At 40.9% G+C, this 16733-nt stretch overlaps 1 protein-coding gene across 4 annotated transcripts in view; it reads left to right on the top strand.

The window, feature by feature from the left end:
• Positions 1 to 16733, top strand: part of LOC5515067 (mucin-3A) — a 26158-nt gene extending 9425 nt beyond the window's left edge. The window contains exons 1-18 of one of the 4 annotated variants that reach the window (XM_048729006.1): positions 4724 to 5086; positions 6088 to 6179; positions 7152 to 7253; positions 7574 to 7786; positions 8114 to 8152; positions 8610 to 8648; positions 8829 to 8927; positions 9405 to 9509; positions 10460 to 11215; positions 11583 to 11624; positions 11872 to 12660; positions 13139 to 13189; positions 13261 to 13350; positions 13762 to 13917; positions 14456 to 14986; positions 15245 to 15640; positions 15764 to 15881; positions 16092 to 16733. In XM_048729006.1, coding sequence (XP_048584963.1) covers positions 6116 to 6179; positions 7152 to 7253; positions 7574 to 7786; positions 8114 to 8152; positions 8610 to 8648; positions 8829 to 8927; positions 9405 to 9509; positions 10460 to 11215; positions 11583 to 11624; positions 11872 to 12660; positions 13139 to 13189; positions 13261 to 13350; positions 13762 to 13917; positions 14456 to 14986; positions 15245 to 15640; positions 15764 to 15881; positions 16092 to 16386 — 3885 coding nt within the window. In that variant the 5' untranslated portion in view covers positions 4724 to 5086; positions 6088 to 6115 and the 3' untranslated portion in view covers positions 16387 to 16733. Of the gene's footprint in view, positions 1 to 4723; positions 5087 to 6087; positions 6180 to 7151; positions 7254 to 7573; positions 7787 to 8113; positions 8153 to 8609; positions 8649 to 8828; positions 8928 to 9404; positions 9510 to 10459; positions 11216 to 11582; positions 11625 to 11871; positions 12661 to 13138; positions 13190 to 13260; positions 13351 to 13761; positions 13918 to 14455; positions 14987 to 15244; positions 15641 to 15763; positions 15882 to 16091 lie in introns of those variants that run through there. The other 3 variants (XM_048729007.1, XM_032384606.2, XM_032384605.2) reach the window with 3 other exon arrangements.

Raw genomic sequence — 16733 nt, 5'->3', positions numbered from 1 at the left:
ATTTACCAAGACCTTACGTGCTTTGCTTATGGATATTTGCAAGCAAAGGTGGATTCATGATGATTTTTTCTTGTTTGGCTTTGCCTGGATGAGAAAATAATTTTCTAATGAATCACCACAGCTCTCCTAAATGCTGTCTTTTCTGAAACCGAATTGATTCCAAAGTTGTTTACACTGCTATTCTGGGTCTGTATCACCTGGAATTGATTTGTTTGGCTTCGTGAACCGTCTGACTTTGGGGAGAGGAGTGTTGACTGGCCCTCCACTTGTGAATTTTTCCCTGGATTTCCCAGAATGCTTTGCAATAATAGCATCCAAGATGGTTTCACAAGCCTTCAGAGTTGTATTTTGAAGCCATGGAAATGGACCTGGAGGATCAGAATAAAGGTATCTATTTGTGCCTTGAGCTGTGTTTGCTGATCTCTCTCCCTTGTGTGGTATTTTTAGCGTTTTATTGAGAGGGGTGATTCTGCTTTTCTTTCCTTGTTCGATTGGAAATTTGTCAAAGAACCTGTGCTATTATTTGGCTTAAGAGTAGTTGCCAACACCTTGGCTGGATGCATATCTTCAAGACCATTTATCCCTTAGACTGATGTCTGAGTATCTTCATCTTGTTGCGTTTATTTTGCATATGAATGTTTTGGTTTTTGGGTACTTCTCAAAGCCGGTACAGGCCGGTTGAAGGCTCAATGTGTTAAGAAAACATCCAGCCTGAGATTTAAGAACATTCTTAAAACATGCTAATAACAGCAAAATAAGCTCAGATAGCAGCAAAATATTGTTTTTAGTGTGCTGTGTTCTAAAATGCGGAATAAAATTGTCCTGACAATAACAGCCCATAAATACTATTTCTATTCATCATTTGTGCAATTCTCTTCTAAGCGTTCATTGTGCACTAGAATCTAAGAAATCTTCAAATGATACTGTCTGAGCATTCCAGCCTAAAAATGCTCCTAGACAAAAAATTAAAAAGGAGTTTATATGTATATCAACTTATAATCAAAGTAGTTTAAACTAAATAAAGCAATAACGTGTGTTTTCTACAAAAAAAAAATGCTTAAGAGACAATACAGTGAGCAAACGAACTAAATATTTTTTTAAATATTTAGTCAAAATGCAATTTATTGCTTTCATTTTGACTGTCTCTCACCTTCACTGTTAAAATTAATAGGCGGCTAATAGACAGTTTGACATTGGTTGAATATCTTGACCATATCCATAAAATATTTCTTACGGTTCGATGGTAGCCAGTCGTAAATTCTATAAATCGAAAACAAACGATAAATTCTTCCCCTGTGTTAACTCGACTTTGCAGATTCTTTTGTCTCGATACCTTAGATAAGCGCTATATGCCTTTAGTTTCTAAAAACTGTATCTACAGCCATATAGAGTATTGAGAATATCAGTCTCTATGTGCGTTCAATTTTTAAAAGCAATGACATGGTTACCTTTAAGCTAGCATTTGGAGATCTGCTGTGTGCAAGTTTTCAGTCGCATTTTTCTGGTTAATCTTAAAAGAGAAGACTTTTATCGCTTGTGCTTCGCTTGTCCTTTTTAAGTTAGTCAATAAGACGTTAATCTAAGATAAAATGGAAAAAAATCTGAACCAAACGAAAAACTAAATTTTTAACGACCCATTTCACCCGTTGTAGCCTGGCTCAACCAATCAAATAGCTGCATGTAACTTGACCTGGTGCGTCAACAACAAAGACGGCACCAGCTACAAACAGAAATTATTTCTGCCACGCATCCTTTAGATAAAAATGTTTTTACACGTGTATTAGAAAATGCATAGCTTCTTTCAAGTACAGGTTTATTTCTTTTAGCCTTTATTGCCTTTTCTTGTATTTTATTCAGTTGCATAGGGTTTATGTGTAGTTAGTATTGTGATATTTTTTTGGAGTTTTAGTTCCAATGGAGACAGCATTTTATGAGGAATCATCGTTACTTTCCAGCCATAGTAAATCAGTAAAGTCATACGACGGACATCCACTCTGGCTGAACTTGTACGCGGACGGCACCAAGCGTGATGACTTTGCGTTTAGTGACTTAGGGGATTTTTTACGTTCTCCAGACTTAGGGATATCCTCTCCCGATCTAGAAAACTTGGTCTGGAAGGAATGGAGCGATGTCAACAAATCAATGACGCCGATGAACTTGGTACCGACGATTGATCAAGAACAAAAGGACGACGAGAATATTACGAATAATATTACGAAGGAGCAGGAGGTTTTCGCGTTTGGTTTTACGGAAGCATTGAAAAAACTCAAAGAGGAAGATCATCTTGAAATACGGGAAAGCGACAACCAAACAGGACCAGATAATGACGGGGAAGCGAGCGATTCAAGCTCTGACGACGAAAGTACAGTATTATTGGATGAAGAAAACGATACAAAGATAACCTTCATATCTTATGCTTTTAATTCTAAACAGCCTCTGCCGTCTTTTCAGGAAACATTTTCGAAAATAACATTTGTAAACATTGGAAATGAGGTGTCGGCGGCTTTGCAAATCAAGCGGGAGAATGATAATTTTGAAGTGCCAATGCGACCGCTGGAATTTTCCCAGAGAGATGTGCATAGTGCAGGCACTATCGACAAAGTCGAAAATACGGAAACCCCATTTTACTGGGATAGAGTTGAGACTTTAGACGAAGGCTTTTGCGTATCAAAGGAAACAACGTCGCCGGTGTTAACTATACATAGTGGACATGAAATATTTACCGAGGAAAACCATATCAAAGCTACGACCAAATCAAGCACCCAAGATTTATCAGACATTATCCCTAAAGAATACGGGGGAGATTACGTGGAAGATATAAACGAAAAATCTACACAACAACGTTTAATACTGGGTTTACAGCGAAATTCGAGTGATGCGAGCCCGCAAGATTCAATTTCGGCCAGCAGTGCTACGGATGACGCGCTTTTTCACCGTTTCAAGGTCTGTCGAAAGAAGCAAAACCATCGATTTAACGCTGTAAAAATCGAAAAGTCAGCTATTTTGAAAAACTGTGACTCAAGTACGGAATTCAATGATCTGAATCTAGAGAATGCTAAACTCATTGCAGAACTGGAAATTATCAGGAAAAGCAAGGAATGTTTGGCATTGCCATTTTTAGATGCAACTCGTGGTTACCCTGAAACTCATACTTAAAGTTCAGTTTAAACTGCTTTCAATATAAAGTCTAGGAACATTTTGAATTCAGAAAGTTTTGTTATTCTAGATTATATAATTGTTGTGCTATTTTGAATCCGAAAATATTTTTTGACATTTTCATATCGCGATTTTGATGAAAAATAAATATATTTTTATTCTCTATTTTAGTTTAGTTGTTAAATTAAGAACTATCTAAATGGTTTGTTCAAAATGGGGGAAAGTTGTTTATGTCGCCGCAAAGGCTTTAGCTATGTTCTCCCTATGAATGTCAATCATAGAAGACCATACGCTAAATTAGGAGGACGTATATTATAAACTAACATACAATGGCCCTTAATGTAGGTGGTGTCGTATTCAGTTTGATTTGTAAAAGCTTGAATTTTTCCCGTAAATATATTGGAAGAATTTTTGCTTCTCGAAACTGGCGCCTAGACAAAACATCTTGAAATCGCTTTATATCCGCGTATCTTCACAGAGAAAAAAAAACAAAAGGCTCGTGTGGCTAGACACGAAAGCGCGATGCAAAGAATAGGGGTATTTGAATCCGGCAATTTAAACATTTCAACGAGGATATTCCTTTTATGAATATTCTGGATGAATCTGGTAAAGTTATTATATACTCATAAGAGTATTTTTACACGGACGCTTCGCTTGGTCGAATGGGTGCCGTTTGAAACTTGAAGGCAATAAACCCTTTTTGCGCAAGAATGGATAAAATATCCAAGGTCGCTGTAACTTTGACAACCTAGTAGGGGACCTTATAAACGCATATTGTATAGAGCTCTTCTTGAAGGAGTGTTTGGGTCGTACGGGAACTTATTGAACCGATAATTTATTTATCGTTCTGTTGCCCAAGAGCAAAGCTTGCGAACGATGGTAAAATTCGAGGCTCCCTAATGCTTGCCTACGTCCCAAGCAAACGAGGAGAATAAAAGATTTATCATAGCGGTTTAATAATTTTTTTATCAAAGTGTTTCGTTGTTACCAAGCGTGGGGTACTGGGATGTACGGCAGAGCGCGTAGTATCGTAGCTAATCAACCAATGAGAACGCGTTGTAGTACTGTAGTGGTAAAATTAATTGTACTCTTCTCTGCAAGCTATTCTTAATACCAATGGATACTACAAGCGCGCAATTAGGTCTTGCGGCCGAGGTATCGGGAGGTTGAGTTGAGGCTGCGCGCGCCCCACACACGCCTGTACAGAAATCAGGATAAAAGGTCTCAGTTTCTCTAGTCTGCTCTTTTGTGGCTCCACCGAATGAAGCACCTTGCATTTATTTCATTAGATGCAAATATTTGTCACAAAAACAGACCACCTTTTTAATACAAGAACACGTTTATTTCAGTTTCAGGGTAATGAAAGCAAACTACAGCGATTGATGATCTAACAAGAAACCCGAAGCCTTTAAATAGCACACCATGGTGACCAACAGGGAATGCCATGACAAGTCTTTTGGCGTTCAATATGCGAAACTCTATATGCAAAAAAAAAAAGATCTGGTTCCTATTTTGACTTTTTAGAGTCAGGAATCTCGGGCGATTTAAAATCCACCATGAATTGCCCCATACGTACGCTTGGTCAAATTTCGCGTGGGTAATGCGCTCGTACGGGCGGTAGCAACTGACACTTCAGTTCTCCGTTTTTGTCCAATCAGCGCTCGAAAACCATTGAAGTGTTGCATATTTTATAATTGAATTTTTGGACCTTGAGATCATTTCTCTGCACTGATAGTCGTGATTCCTATTGCGCACGCGCGACGGGAAGGTTCTTTTCTAGGATGGTAGGGAAAATTTGCTGAGGCGTGAGAGAGTACTTCTTGCTTAATGGAATGACTTGACACTGATCAAATGTTGCTTTGGATAACGGGGAATTAAATGACCCCTACAAAAACGAAAAGACTGAAGTGGGCCTTTAGCTCCAAAAAAGGTGAGATTTCCCAAACTTGCGGTTTTAACCTAATTATTTATTATTTCTACAATTACCAAATCGCTACGATCAGTCGCGATGATCAGTCATTTTCTTTGGAGGAGTGGGCTGGCCAATTACGAGGTTCTCTCTTGGCATACTTTTAATTTAAACTCATTATAGTTTACGATATCCCATGGGCTTTGAAATGTAATGTTTTTTACAAATCCTTTATGTGACAGACGAATGGGAAAAGTAGTAATTGTTTGTAGCACTTTGACCTGAAAGAAGACAATTGCAAATATTTACATAGCGGGCGGAACTGTTTGTAATGTGGTGCATAGCGCACGACAGGGAGCCTTTTTATGAAAACCAATGTTGAAAAATATCCTCTTTCTTAGTATAACCAAGTCCAATTTTACATAGATTTAGTCAAGGAGATGTCCTTCAAATCGTGGCACGCTAGTGTGTGTATTACTTAATGTAAACTTTTCTAAAAAAAAGACTACAACTGCTTTTTGTACTATCTTGTCAAAACTGGAGAGAATCAGTTGTTTAAGCTCTTTGCTTCAAATGAGCGCTTTTTGCACGCATAAAAATTTCTCATTTCGGGTCAAAGAGGTCATAGTTTGACTCGCACAAGTCATTGCGCCCATTGACACCTTGACAATTTGGATCAGTTCTTACCAGTGATAAAACACTTAGAAGAAAAAAAATGAAAAGTCGCCTTTAAAATGTGATTTTTAAGAGCAGAATATGAGTATGTTTTGTGCTGCCTTAAGACATCTTAGAAAAGCCACAGTTTTCTCTCTTGAATGAGCATCACAGGTGCTAAGTCATTTCAAAGGGATCGCTTCGTTTACTCGGCTACCCGACCGCATACCCACGCACTAGACTGTAGGATTTTGTTGAGTGGGGACTGCTGATTCTAAATCCATGGTCACGTTGTGGGCAAAGCCTCGCAGCTTAACAGGATCTCCAAGTGCAATGATCTTGATTGATTGATTTTCATTCTGTCCCAGGTTGTGTGCAGCTCACTGAACACATGTAATGAACGCTCATGTGTTCATCCTGGTCCTATTTCTTGCTCTTGGCTCCTGTTATCGACAATCAGGTACATCAGCGGGAGATTTCAAGGACATGATCCCCCAGCCCTATTTTTTTGCCAACGTATGAAAGAGAAACAGGAAAATAACAGAGTAGCCCCCCACCCCCACCACCACCACCACCTCTTTTTTAAGCACTTTGTGAGGGAATTAGCCAAGCCCTCAGAAGTTTCAGTTAACAGTTACACTCAAGTAGGCCGATTGCTTTCCTGGTGCGTATCTTGTCTGCGTGCTGCTTGAGAAGGCATAACGAAGACCAAATGAGCGACCTACCCAGCAATTTGTTACAGATAAAAACAAAACCGCAAATTAAAGATATAGTGGAAAAAAGTTTAGAAATAAAATGAACAAGCAAAGGCAATGACAACAAAATACTTACCCGCTGTTATTCCTTCGTTTTATAGTCAAATTCGTTGTTGCGCGACCTCCCAGATTCTTTTTTCGTCTGGGAATAGCGCATAGTCAATGAAACCAAACAATCAAAACCAGAGAAACCGCCCCGAAAGCTTTTGTCTGACTACGCGCTGTTCCCAAACGAGACAAGGATTTTGGATTCGTCGTGGTCGCGCAACAACGAATTTGGCTGTAAAGACAGTGCGCTTTCTACCCCGACCAATAGGGCAACTCCAACTCTCTTAAATGGTTGCCAAGGTTTACCACTGACCGAGACTACATTTTGTAAACAGTTTTATTATTCCTATTCCCCGTCCCCTGCATGCTGTGCATCTTATCTTGTTTGCAACTGGGGTGTACCCAACTTGGGGTGTCATGTGGTGTTGCTCAACGTAAAAAGTCCAGCGGCGTACACAGGGTGCGCGCGCCCCCCTCCCTTGGCCGCCAAAAAGGATAGTCGATATTATACTATCATACTCCCGCTATGGCCCTGAAGTCCGACATTATGGGCCACACATTTAATAAGTCGCATTTTGACTTGAATCGTCGTGCGTACACACCTAACCTTGTGCTGATTTTGTTGTTAGAACCCAGCGAGGGTCTTAGTGTGGATGATGATGTGAACGTCTCGTCCATCAGTGGAGAAGACATTCTCAGAGCCATTGATGCAGCAGACGGTGATATCAGCGGTGAGAGAACGGGCTAGAAATCCCCCATTATTATAGAGCACATAACAGACTAAAAACGACCTGGAAGTTATTGCTCTATTATTATTCCAAACCCGAATATCAAACCTTAACCCACTCATTTTTGTACTCGCAATTTTCAAGTACTGCGAATTCTCGCAAATTATCTGATCTTTTAAAACAATTCTCTCTTATTAAAAAGCAGAACAGAATTGTCAAAGGACCAGCGGTGAGGAAAGGTGCAGGTTGTCCCAATAAAAGGTCATTGGTAATCACTAAGTGTAGGTCCCCTTGAAAACTCTCATCAATACCTCTTTATTCAGGTGAGAGTGGTCACGTGACTGATAGTGATGAGAATGGAGACATCGACTCTTCCTTTATAAAACTAGAGTCCTCTTCCGAATCAGCTCCCCTAGCAACCAAGGTACAGGCTACCTTAGCAACGAACTCCAAGTCAAAGGATGGCTATTCTGGGGGTGGATCTGGATCTGGAAGTTCTTCTGGTGATCAGGAGCTTCACTCGGAACATGCACACTGTAAGTGATGCCAGATACATACTACAGTTATTGTTTATTTATTTGCTTTTTAGCTTTTTTTCTAGTTGCATTTGAGCCTATCTAAAACTTATATGAAAAGTATAAGCCCATGCTTGTTACTTTACCGTATTTTATCTGTTCCTGAAGGAAACACGTCTTGAATTGTAGTATTTGTGAAATATTAGCAACTAAACTTGTTTAATGCACATTATCTCCTTTGATTTGTCAGGTGCTTTTCTTCTACCGACATGACATATGGTCTTGAATTGTTTCCGATCACCTTGATTGATTTAGGAATAACTGTTGTTATTATATTTTGATTATCAGTTGAGCGGGCTCTTGATGTCATGAGAAGGTTGAAGAACAGTAAGTATCTTGGTTGAGGGGTTGTTTGGGTGACCTAGTGGAGGAGAGGTAGGGGCATGGCCTGGATAAGGTATGTGGGAGTGACTTCGCTGAGCAGGGAGAGAGAGGTGACCTTGCGGAGCAGGGGAGGCGTAGAGGGTGACCTGTTGGAGAAGGACCAGGGGAGTGACCTAGTGGAGTCTGGGTGACCTGTTGGAGCAGGGGTATGGGGAAGTGACCTGGTAGAGGAGTGGTAGGGGGTGACCTGTTGGAGCAGGGGTATGGGGGAGTGACCTGGTAGAGGAGTGGTAGGGGGTGACCTGTTGGAGCAGGGGTATGGGGGAGTGACCTGGTAGAGGAGTGGTAGGGGGTGACCTCAAGGAGCAGGTATAGGGGGAGTGACCTGGTAGAGGAGTGGTAGTTTGGTGTTTAGTGCTTATTCGCTTAATACTATTAAAGAAATTTTTTGATATTTTAGCAAAATCAGACGAGGAACTTGCAAGAACGCTCAATTCAGGTAATCAGTAATATCGACAAATATACTTGTAGTATAACTATAAAGATAGCACGCCTATTTTATCTGTGTAGTTGCGCAAAACGTAGTAGAGACTTTGGTCAAATGGAATGCCTGCATAGCTTTTTTACGCGTAAAAGTCTTTAACAGTCGTCTTTCTTTCTATGTTTTGGCGCCAACAAGGACCAGAAAGCTTAGGCGTGTCGTTCAAAACTTTCGAGAGGCTTAGCAGGCTTTGGATATCGATCCTCCATAGAATATGGCGGGTATGGAAGGCAAAAGGTATGTCCTGGACCCGAATAACTGACGAGCAACAACCGAACTGTTATCGATGACCTGACCGAACTGATATTGACTAGACGCACGGAAAACTATGCAGGCTTCTATTTTTAACTTATTAAAACGCGTTACAATACACGACAGACGGACTAGCGACCTCTTATAGTACATTAAATTCTAGTGTGCTTACATGTCGCGACATGTAGCGTTCGACATGTTTCCTCAAAAATATTTCCCTAATAGTTAAGAAACATTTTCTTGTCGCCGTCTTTTAAATTGGTTGCGCGCTTCATGTTTGGGGGCTTGAGTAAACTAGGAGACGTACGCCATGGAATTAATCCTATTTAATTAATTAATCCTATCTTAAACGACGGTCGGTACCAAAATGTAGCACAGCAGACGTATGTGTTACGTGGCAGCTTTGCTAATGACATTAGAACTAGTCAATTCATTCTTAACTTACCGACTATCTATCCCCAGGCGCAAAGCGAGTGATGCACTCTATCGCGAACCGTCTAGTATTGCATGCTGGGACGTCACTTGCTCCTAAGCTGAAAGGGTTCTTTAAAGACAATCGTCTCTCTGGTAAGATCGGAGAAAAACCCTCAGGGTCGGTTGCACAAAGTCTGGATAAGTCTTACCCACCGGTTAAATCCGTATCCAGCGTATAAAAGTAATCCGAGTGGCGTGATTCGGTTGCACAAAGCCCGAATAAAAGTTATCCAGCGGTTAAAGTTATCCGGACGATAGAGGTCGAATAAAATCTTATCCACCGAATAAATGTGAAGAAAAAACAAAATGGCGTCTTGCTTTCAATTTTTTTTGTCAGAATTTAGAATAATTTTAGACACAGTAAAAGCTGAAACACATGCAAACGACGAATTATACTATTGGTAAATTTACAATGAACTATGAACTTACATGCAGCTCTGGCAGGACTGGAATCAAACTATATTGTCCGTTCTGTCGAGAAATGTGACTCCTAAAGACAGGAAGAAGCGAAACACTATCCCCTGTGATCATTCCATGATTTACATGCACTTTGCCTCGATAAATTGTTTGTTTTCTGGCACTTTTAGTAGCTTTTTCAACGGTCGCCATTTTGTTTGAAAGAAATACACAGCGCGCGCTTTGCATATTTACCATGGAAACGGGAAGCCATTTAGTGGCAAATGATGGCTATTCAGCGGATAGTTATCCAGCGTTCTATCCACGCTTTGTGCAACGCTATTTTATCCGGCGGATAACTATTCGCTGGATAGGGATTTTATCCGGCGGATAGCGCCTATCCGGCGGATAACTTATCCAGGCTTTGTGCGACCGGCCCCAGAAGATTATTCGACAACAAAGGGAGTGGAGACGTAAAGGATGCAATCAGGGAAGGAAGACGCAAAGCAGGGAAGGAAAAAATGAACTTTGTTCTCCCCTTGCGTCTCCTCTATTTGCAAAATATAATAAATCGCGCACATAAAAAAAATCAAACATGTTAGCCCAAGTTTGTAAATTGGCGCTGATTTCCCTTTTATATTTCTTAGGAAAACTGTCAAGGCAAAGTCTTCGCACAAACGAGAACCGGCTACATAGGGCTGATGAATACTCAACGGCAGTTGCTACAGGGACTAGAAAAAACACGTTACCAGAGCGTAAGAAAACATCTAGAGATGAAAAAAGGTCTTCTAAATCAGAAGCAAAAACATCATCTTCAAAAGCAAAGATGTCGTCTTTGAAAGGAAAAGTTGTAGCATCAGCATCAGAAAAATTAAAGCTGCCGGAATCAGCCAAATTTAAAGCAAGGAATGAAACACCTTTGACATCAAATATGGTAGAAGGGGCTTCAGGCTTGCGAGTGGTTACGACCTTGTCTCCAGAAAGGACGATGAGGAAAATGGCAACGCCAACGGCTCGGTTGATATCAGGGAGATTTAAATCCCTATCTACTGCAGCTACTAATGATACCACAAACAATGTCACCACCATAAAGGAAATAAAGGCAAAGACTTCGGCATCTTCACCAGTAGTAACAGCTATTCCAGCAAGGTCAACTGAAAAAACACCAACAACAGGACCAACTATAGTCTCGACTTTCACATCACAAAGAACTAACTCTGGGAAAGCATTCCAGAGAAATGCTACCACTTCAACGAATACAGAAGCAACCGCTTTACAGACGTCAAAAAAGACAAAACCTGTATCATTTTCTACCACCGCGACAGCAACTGCAACAAAAGCAACCACAAAACGAAGTACTATGAAGTCAGAACATACAAGGAAGCGCGCATACAAGTTCAAAGGTATTAAGGGGAGCTCAAGAGGGGGGCTAAAATCACGGCCTGGTAGGCAGCCTACCTTAACTGTTGATATTTTTTATTCTCGGAAAAAGGATGCCCACATTCCTATTCACATACTGTTTACCCCACTAGAAAATAAAGAAATATTATTTGAAAGAGAAAATAAGTCTCATTTAGAATGCAGAGGATTCCCTGCAGTCCGATTTTTCACTATGAACATCGACCTCTCCTTGCTCCCCTCTGATGTAAAATTCTGTAGTCCCCTACAATGCCAAGTGCTGTGTTCTGCACTGTTGGTGCATTACACGTATTCATCTAGCTATAGTCTATGATAACAATGTGATGATTATTATTTTGTTTTCGGGTCTAGATGATAACAAGTCCCATTTTAAAGATGCGGAAATTAGGAAAGGTAATATACAGCATGCTATATTTATTCGCACGATTGTGTAATTAAAGAAAAAAGATACGCTGACCGTTTATGGGGGCATCATATAGTTTTCCTTGTTACCAAGATATGAAAAATGTGTTTTAAGAGTGATTTCACAGTTGTTGAGGTTGCCCGCTTACTACGGGATTCTAATGAAAATCTTTGGAATTTTGGAAAATTTTTGGACTTTGCATAATGGACTTTAAATAGATTTTTTTTGTTTCTTCAGAATATGTGGTCGTAATGTTAGAGCCAGACACTAAATCACATTCGAAAAGGGTTTTACATGGCAAGAGGTCAGACAAAAGGCACTCTATCAAAACCCACAATGATATCGTCAGCAAAAGAAAAGGAAAATCCTATGGCTCAAGCAAAGCTACAAACTCGAGAATAAAAAGAGTTGATAAGAGTAAAAGTAATGACGCAAAGCATAACGACCGACCCGTTAGAATAACGTCATCCAAAGACAAAAGGAGAAAAAGCAAAAAGATTTATACGAAGACAAGTGAGGATGCTTTGGATAAAGGGTTCCCCAAAGCTCCTCAGATTGCTTCACCTGCTGATAAAATGGAAAATTCACTTGGTCAAGAATCTGAAGCACACCTTGCAGTGTCATCTAGTGGAAGCGCCCTGCGGAAAGCCACTGGCACAAGACTCGATTTAAGCACGAGCAAAGCAGATAAGCATAAGAACGGCTCATTTCAGACATTACATGGGACCTCCAAGAAGCCAAACCCTTCTTCAGCAGCTTCGACTGTCAACCCTACTGATGGTGTTGCCCACACAGGCGGCGACTCTTCCTTGGATCAAACACAAGGGGTTCCGCTGATTCAAAACACAGCTAAAGACTTCATTGAACCCGTCAAATCAATGGAGCCTATTGTACATAAAGATATTAAAGGACTAGATGAGACTGGGAGGAAGGGCCCAGTCACGGCCGTCAAGACAGATAAACGCCACAAGGAAGTAGACGGTCGGTTGGGGACTGAGAGTGGCGGAAAGGGCCAGGAGGCTGAAGGTAAATAGATAGATTTTTTATTCACTTGTCGGCGGATATTATTATTATTATCATTATCATTATCATTATCATTATCATTATCATTATCATTATTCATTATCATTATCATTATCATTATCATTATCATTATCATTATCATTATCATTATCATTATCATTATCATTATCATTATTCATTATCATTATCATTATCATTATCATTATTCATTATCATTATTCATTATCATTATTCATTATCATTATTCATTATCATTATTCATTATCATTATCATTATCATTATTATTCAGGAATTTCTTTGTCGTTTATTTGGTTGTCTTGTTGCGCTTCCTTTTCTCTTTGCCTTTTTCACTTAGTTTCCCGTCCCGTGCGATTTTCCGAAGAAGAAATGATGTATTTGAACCACTGAAAATCGCCAATTAGATTATTGTCCATTATTACAAAACCAATTAAGTGACCAATTCATTTGCAACATTTGCAGATACAAACTCCGCCTTCATTAAACAAGAAGACTATGATACTGAAGGCACAGGTGACCAACCAAAACTGGCATTTTTTAAAGATACATTTAGTCGACTTACATTGATTCATTTGCTAATTCAGCTGACCTACTGACGTCACCGATTCCTCTGACCTCACTACTGACATCATCAACCGATGAAAGCCCTAACCAAATGGAGCAGATAGTGCAGGGTGGGTACGGCGGTTATGAAAATTCAATAATTGCGTGTCCATCACATGTGACATGAATGGGGTTCTCGAGTTTTTAATCTTTATAGACTGTTTTCACGATGTTGCGCGCGCATTCAAAATGCCACAGACTAGCGGGGCACAGCTGATCCAAAATGCGGACGTAGCACTCTGTCATCAAAATCTTCTATATCTTCGTCTGCACACGCCACTACGTCCGCATTTTGGATCAGCTGTGCCCCGCCAGTCTGTGGCATTATAGATGCGCGCGCAACATCGTGAAAACGGTGTATTTACACCCACATCATGGATTGAATATCGAGAATAGGAGACTCTGCTAGGGTTTATAATGCCAGAGAACTCTAACCACAAGCCCTAGTCCTTACCCTAACCTTAAACCCGTTTATTCAGCAGGTCCAGCAAGGGAAGTGATTGACGTTGAAACCAGCGATCATCACGCGAATGACTTGCCAGGCCGGGTTGTTCAGCTAGAGAGCGAGGTTACTGTGCTACGAACGGCGATCGCGGGGTTAATCAGTAGACTGGAGCGAGTTGAGCACGATTCAGAAGGTATTTGTGAGAGGGTGCATATAAGTATCACAGGAATACCAAGACTCTTTCGAAAATAAAACAGCCTCAATTGCTAGCTGATGGAATTTTGGTTGGAATTACTCTAGTATAAGTTGTTATGCTAGGAAATAAGTTAAAACGGGGTTACAATGATGTGATTTATCTCTTTGTTAAAAGAGCCAGCTCCTACAAAAGAGCTAGCACTCTCGGAACATCAGCGAACACAGAACGTAGAAAATAATAACAAAATTTGTCGGCTTGATTCTAATTAAAAAAGGACCTAAGGCTAGAAATGTCAATAGTGTTTAAGTCCGTCCCCTTTCCCGCTTGACATAAGGTCAAATAAAATCACGATGGCCTTATAATATTCCTTCTGTCCTTAAATAGAATCAAAAAGCCCAAACTGTCGCGATCTCGTACCAGAACAATGAATACAATACACCAAAAACTGGAAATCGACTCTGCCAAATCGACTGGAAATCGACTCTGCCTTCTATCCTTGAGATTTTACTAAACTTGATCAATCTTGCCTTTCCAGTGATGCGGAATATTACCCAGAATGCAGTGTACATCAACTCGCCCGGGTACTTTCCCGTGCCGCAGCACGAGCATGTGACCATGCATCATCCAATCCCAGTTAACAACAACCACGTGACCATTCATCATCCAATCCCTGTTAACCAACACCATGTGACCATACATCATCCAATCCCTGTTTACCAACATCACGTTACCATGCATCAAGCAATCAATGTAGAACACCACCCCGAGCCCGCGATACAGAGCGAAAGTATACCGGAAGGCCACTTCAAACCAACAAGTACAAGTCACGTGACCGACCCTCTTTCTCATGTTCAGCTAACACATGAAACCTTGGGTCCTAGTCTACCACAGGGTAGACTAGGACCTCTACCACAGGGTAGACCGCCAATTGGCCCAGAAATCCCTTCCACAGTAACTGGAGCAGAGTCTGCTGTTGATGTTCCAGACGGAATGCCGAGTGAACCTGGAGACGAGAATGACCCTCGCTCAGAATTGGTGACATCTCCTGAGAAGAAAGCTGAAAAAAGTAAGGGCAAAGATTTGTAAGAAGCCTTCGAACGGAATTTTATCAGAAGAGCTTGCCTGATCACAAAGAAAAGCATCCTATACTATAATGGGTATCCGGGGTTATAATGGGTATCCGGGGTTTTTGGAATTCCCTTTTTTTTTCATGTCCGGAGGACATATCTGTTAATTTTAAAACCATAAAAAGGGCTGCTTCACATGCCCATGGGCGACCGATACATTATTGCTTGAGCTTTATCTTGTACTCTTTTTATGACAGGCATCGACCAGGTATCGACCCAAGGGGACTCGCCCGATTTAATGTCAGACACGCCGGATGTGACGTCAGATGACGACGATATGACGTCACAAGTCGATCTACTGGACGACGTACCGGCCGAGGATCTGCCCTCGGCGACACACTCTAGTGACGACACAATGACCCATTCAAATGACGTCACAATTGCTCACCCTACTGACGTCGTTACATCACGACCTACGAAAGCCATGACTGGTAACGTGGTAGTGTCACGTGGCAATGACGTCATAAAACGCGTCACTAGTGACCGTATTGCCGAATCTACTGAGGAGAATGACACCGAGGGTAGCCGGTTTGTTCGGCCTATCGTCAATATCATTGTCAGAAATCCCGAGACTGCATCCGCTATTAGCAAAGGTGCGTTTTCGTTATGGAATCAATATTTCATGCCTGTAGCCTCAAATAATGTCTGTTACGCAGCCATTTTACCCTACCGTACCTTCAGATCAAATTTAAATCGTTTTCCTCTTGTTGTGCTAGAGATGTGCAGTCCCAAATGTCAGAATGGAGGAGTGTGCATCGGGCCCAACACGTGTAAATGCCCCACCCTGTTTGTCGGCGACACTTGTGAGAGATTCTCATTACTCGACTACTTCAGGTAACTCGCTAAAATGCTCAATGGGGTAACACTATTTTATTCGTCAGCTTGTTTGCGCCTCTACACCCACAGCCTGCAAAACACTAAATAATTTTTATATTTTTAACTATACTAACTAAAACAGACGACAACATGGCACAATCTACTCTCATATAATCACAATATAAATCATGAAAATAATAGTAAATTGCGCTATTTCTTTTTCTTCAGTTCGCGTCAAACCCAAACAGGAGCGAGGCGAAGCAGAATACCACCAACTTATGACACACAAAGGAGGCCGAGTGACGTGGACCCTAGGATTACCCAGAGATCCCCGCGCGTCAGACACAAGCTCTCGCTACAGGATCTGATTCGTCTTGGTGCAGCTACCGCTGCCCGTATGGATGCACGTACTGTGGACGACAACGATGTAAAACGAGTGCTGGCTAGAGCCAGGCTTCGGCGGCTGCCCATAACCGGAAGTAGAACGTCGCGTGGCCGGAAGCAGTACATACTCGAGATGTAAAGTCTTGTCTTGCTTATATTGTACATGGGTATTCTGATCTCAGTTCAAGGATTGTAACCCTTTAGGTGGGGCTTAGATTGTTTCCAACTGCTGGTCATGTAAACAAAGCCGTTTTATTCTAGTTCACCCATCTGATTAACGTTGGCCGGCAAATCGTGTGTAAAATGTTGTGCTGTTGTGATTACTCACTGATCATTAATCCCTCTTTTTTTACAATTTTAACACTGTTTCAACGGCTTAGATAATAGCAAGTGCATTGTATATCGATGTTTTGTAAGTGTTTATTGGGAAAACTGTATTAGAGTATACTTTTTTTATGATTTTGTAAATAAACGATAAAAAAAACA

Source organism: Nematostella vectensis, chromosome 6 (genome assembly GCF_932526225.1).
Source record: "Nematostella vectensis chromosome 6, jaNemVect1.1, whole genome shotgun sequence".
In the NCBI taxonomy this organism is placed as follows: domain Eukaryota; kingdom Metazoa; phylum Cnidaria; class Anthozoa; order Actiniaria; family Edwardsiidae; genus Nematostella; species Nematostella vectensis.
The sequence above is the reverse complement of the archived record's forward strand: the minus strand, read 5'-3'. Positions and strand labels throughout refer to the sequence as shown.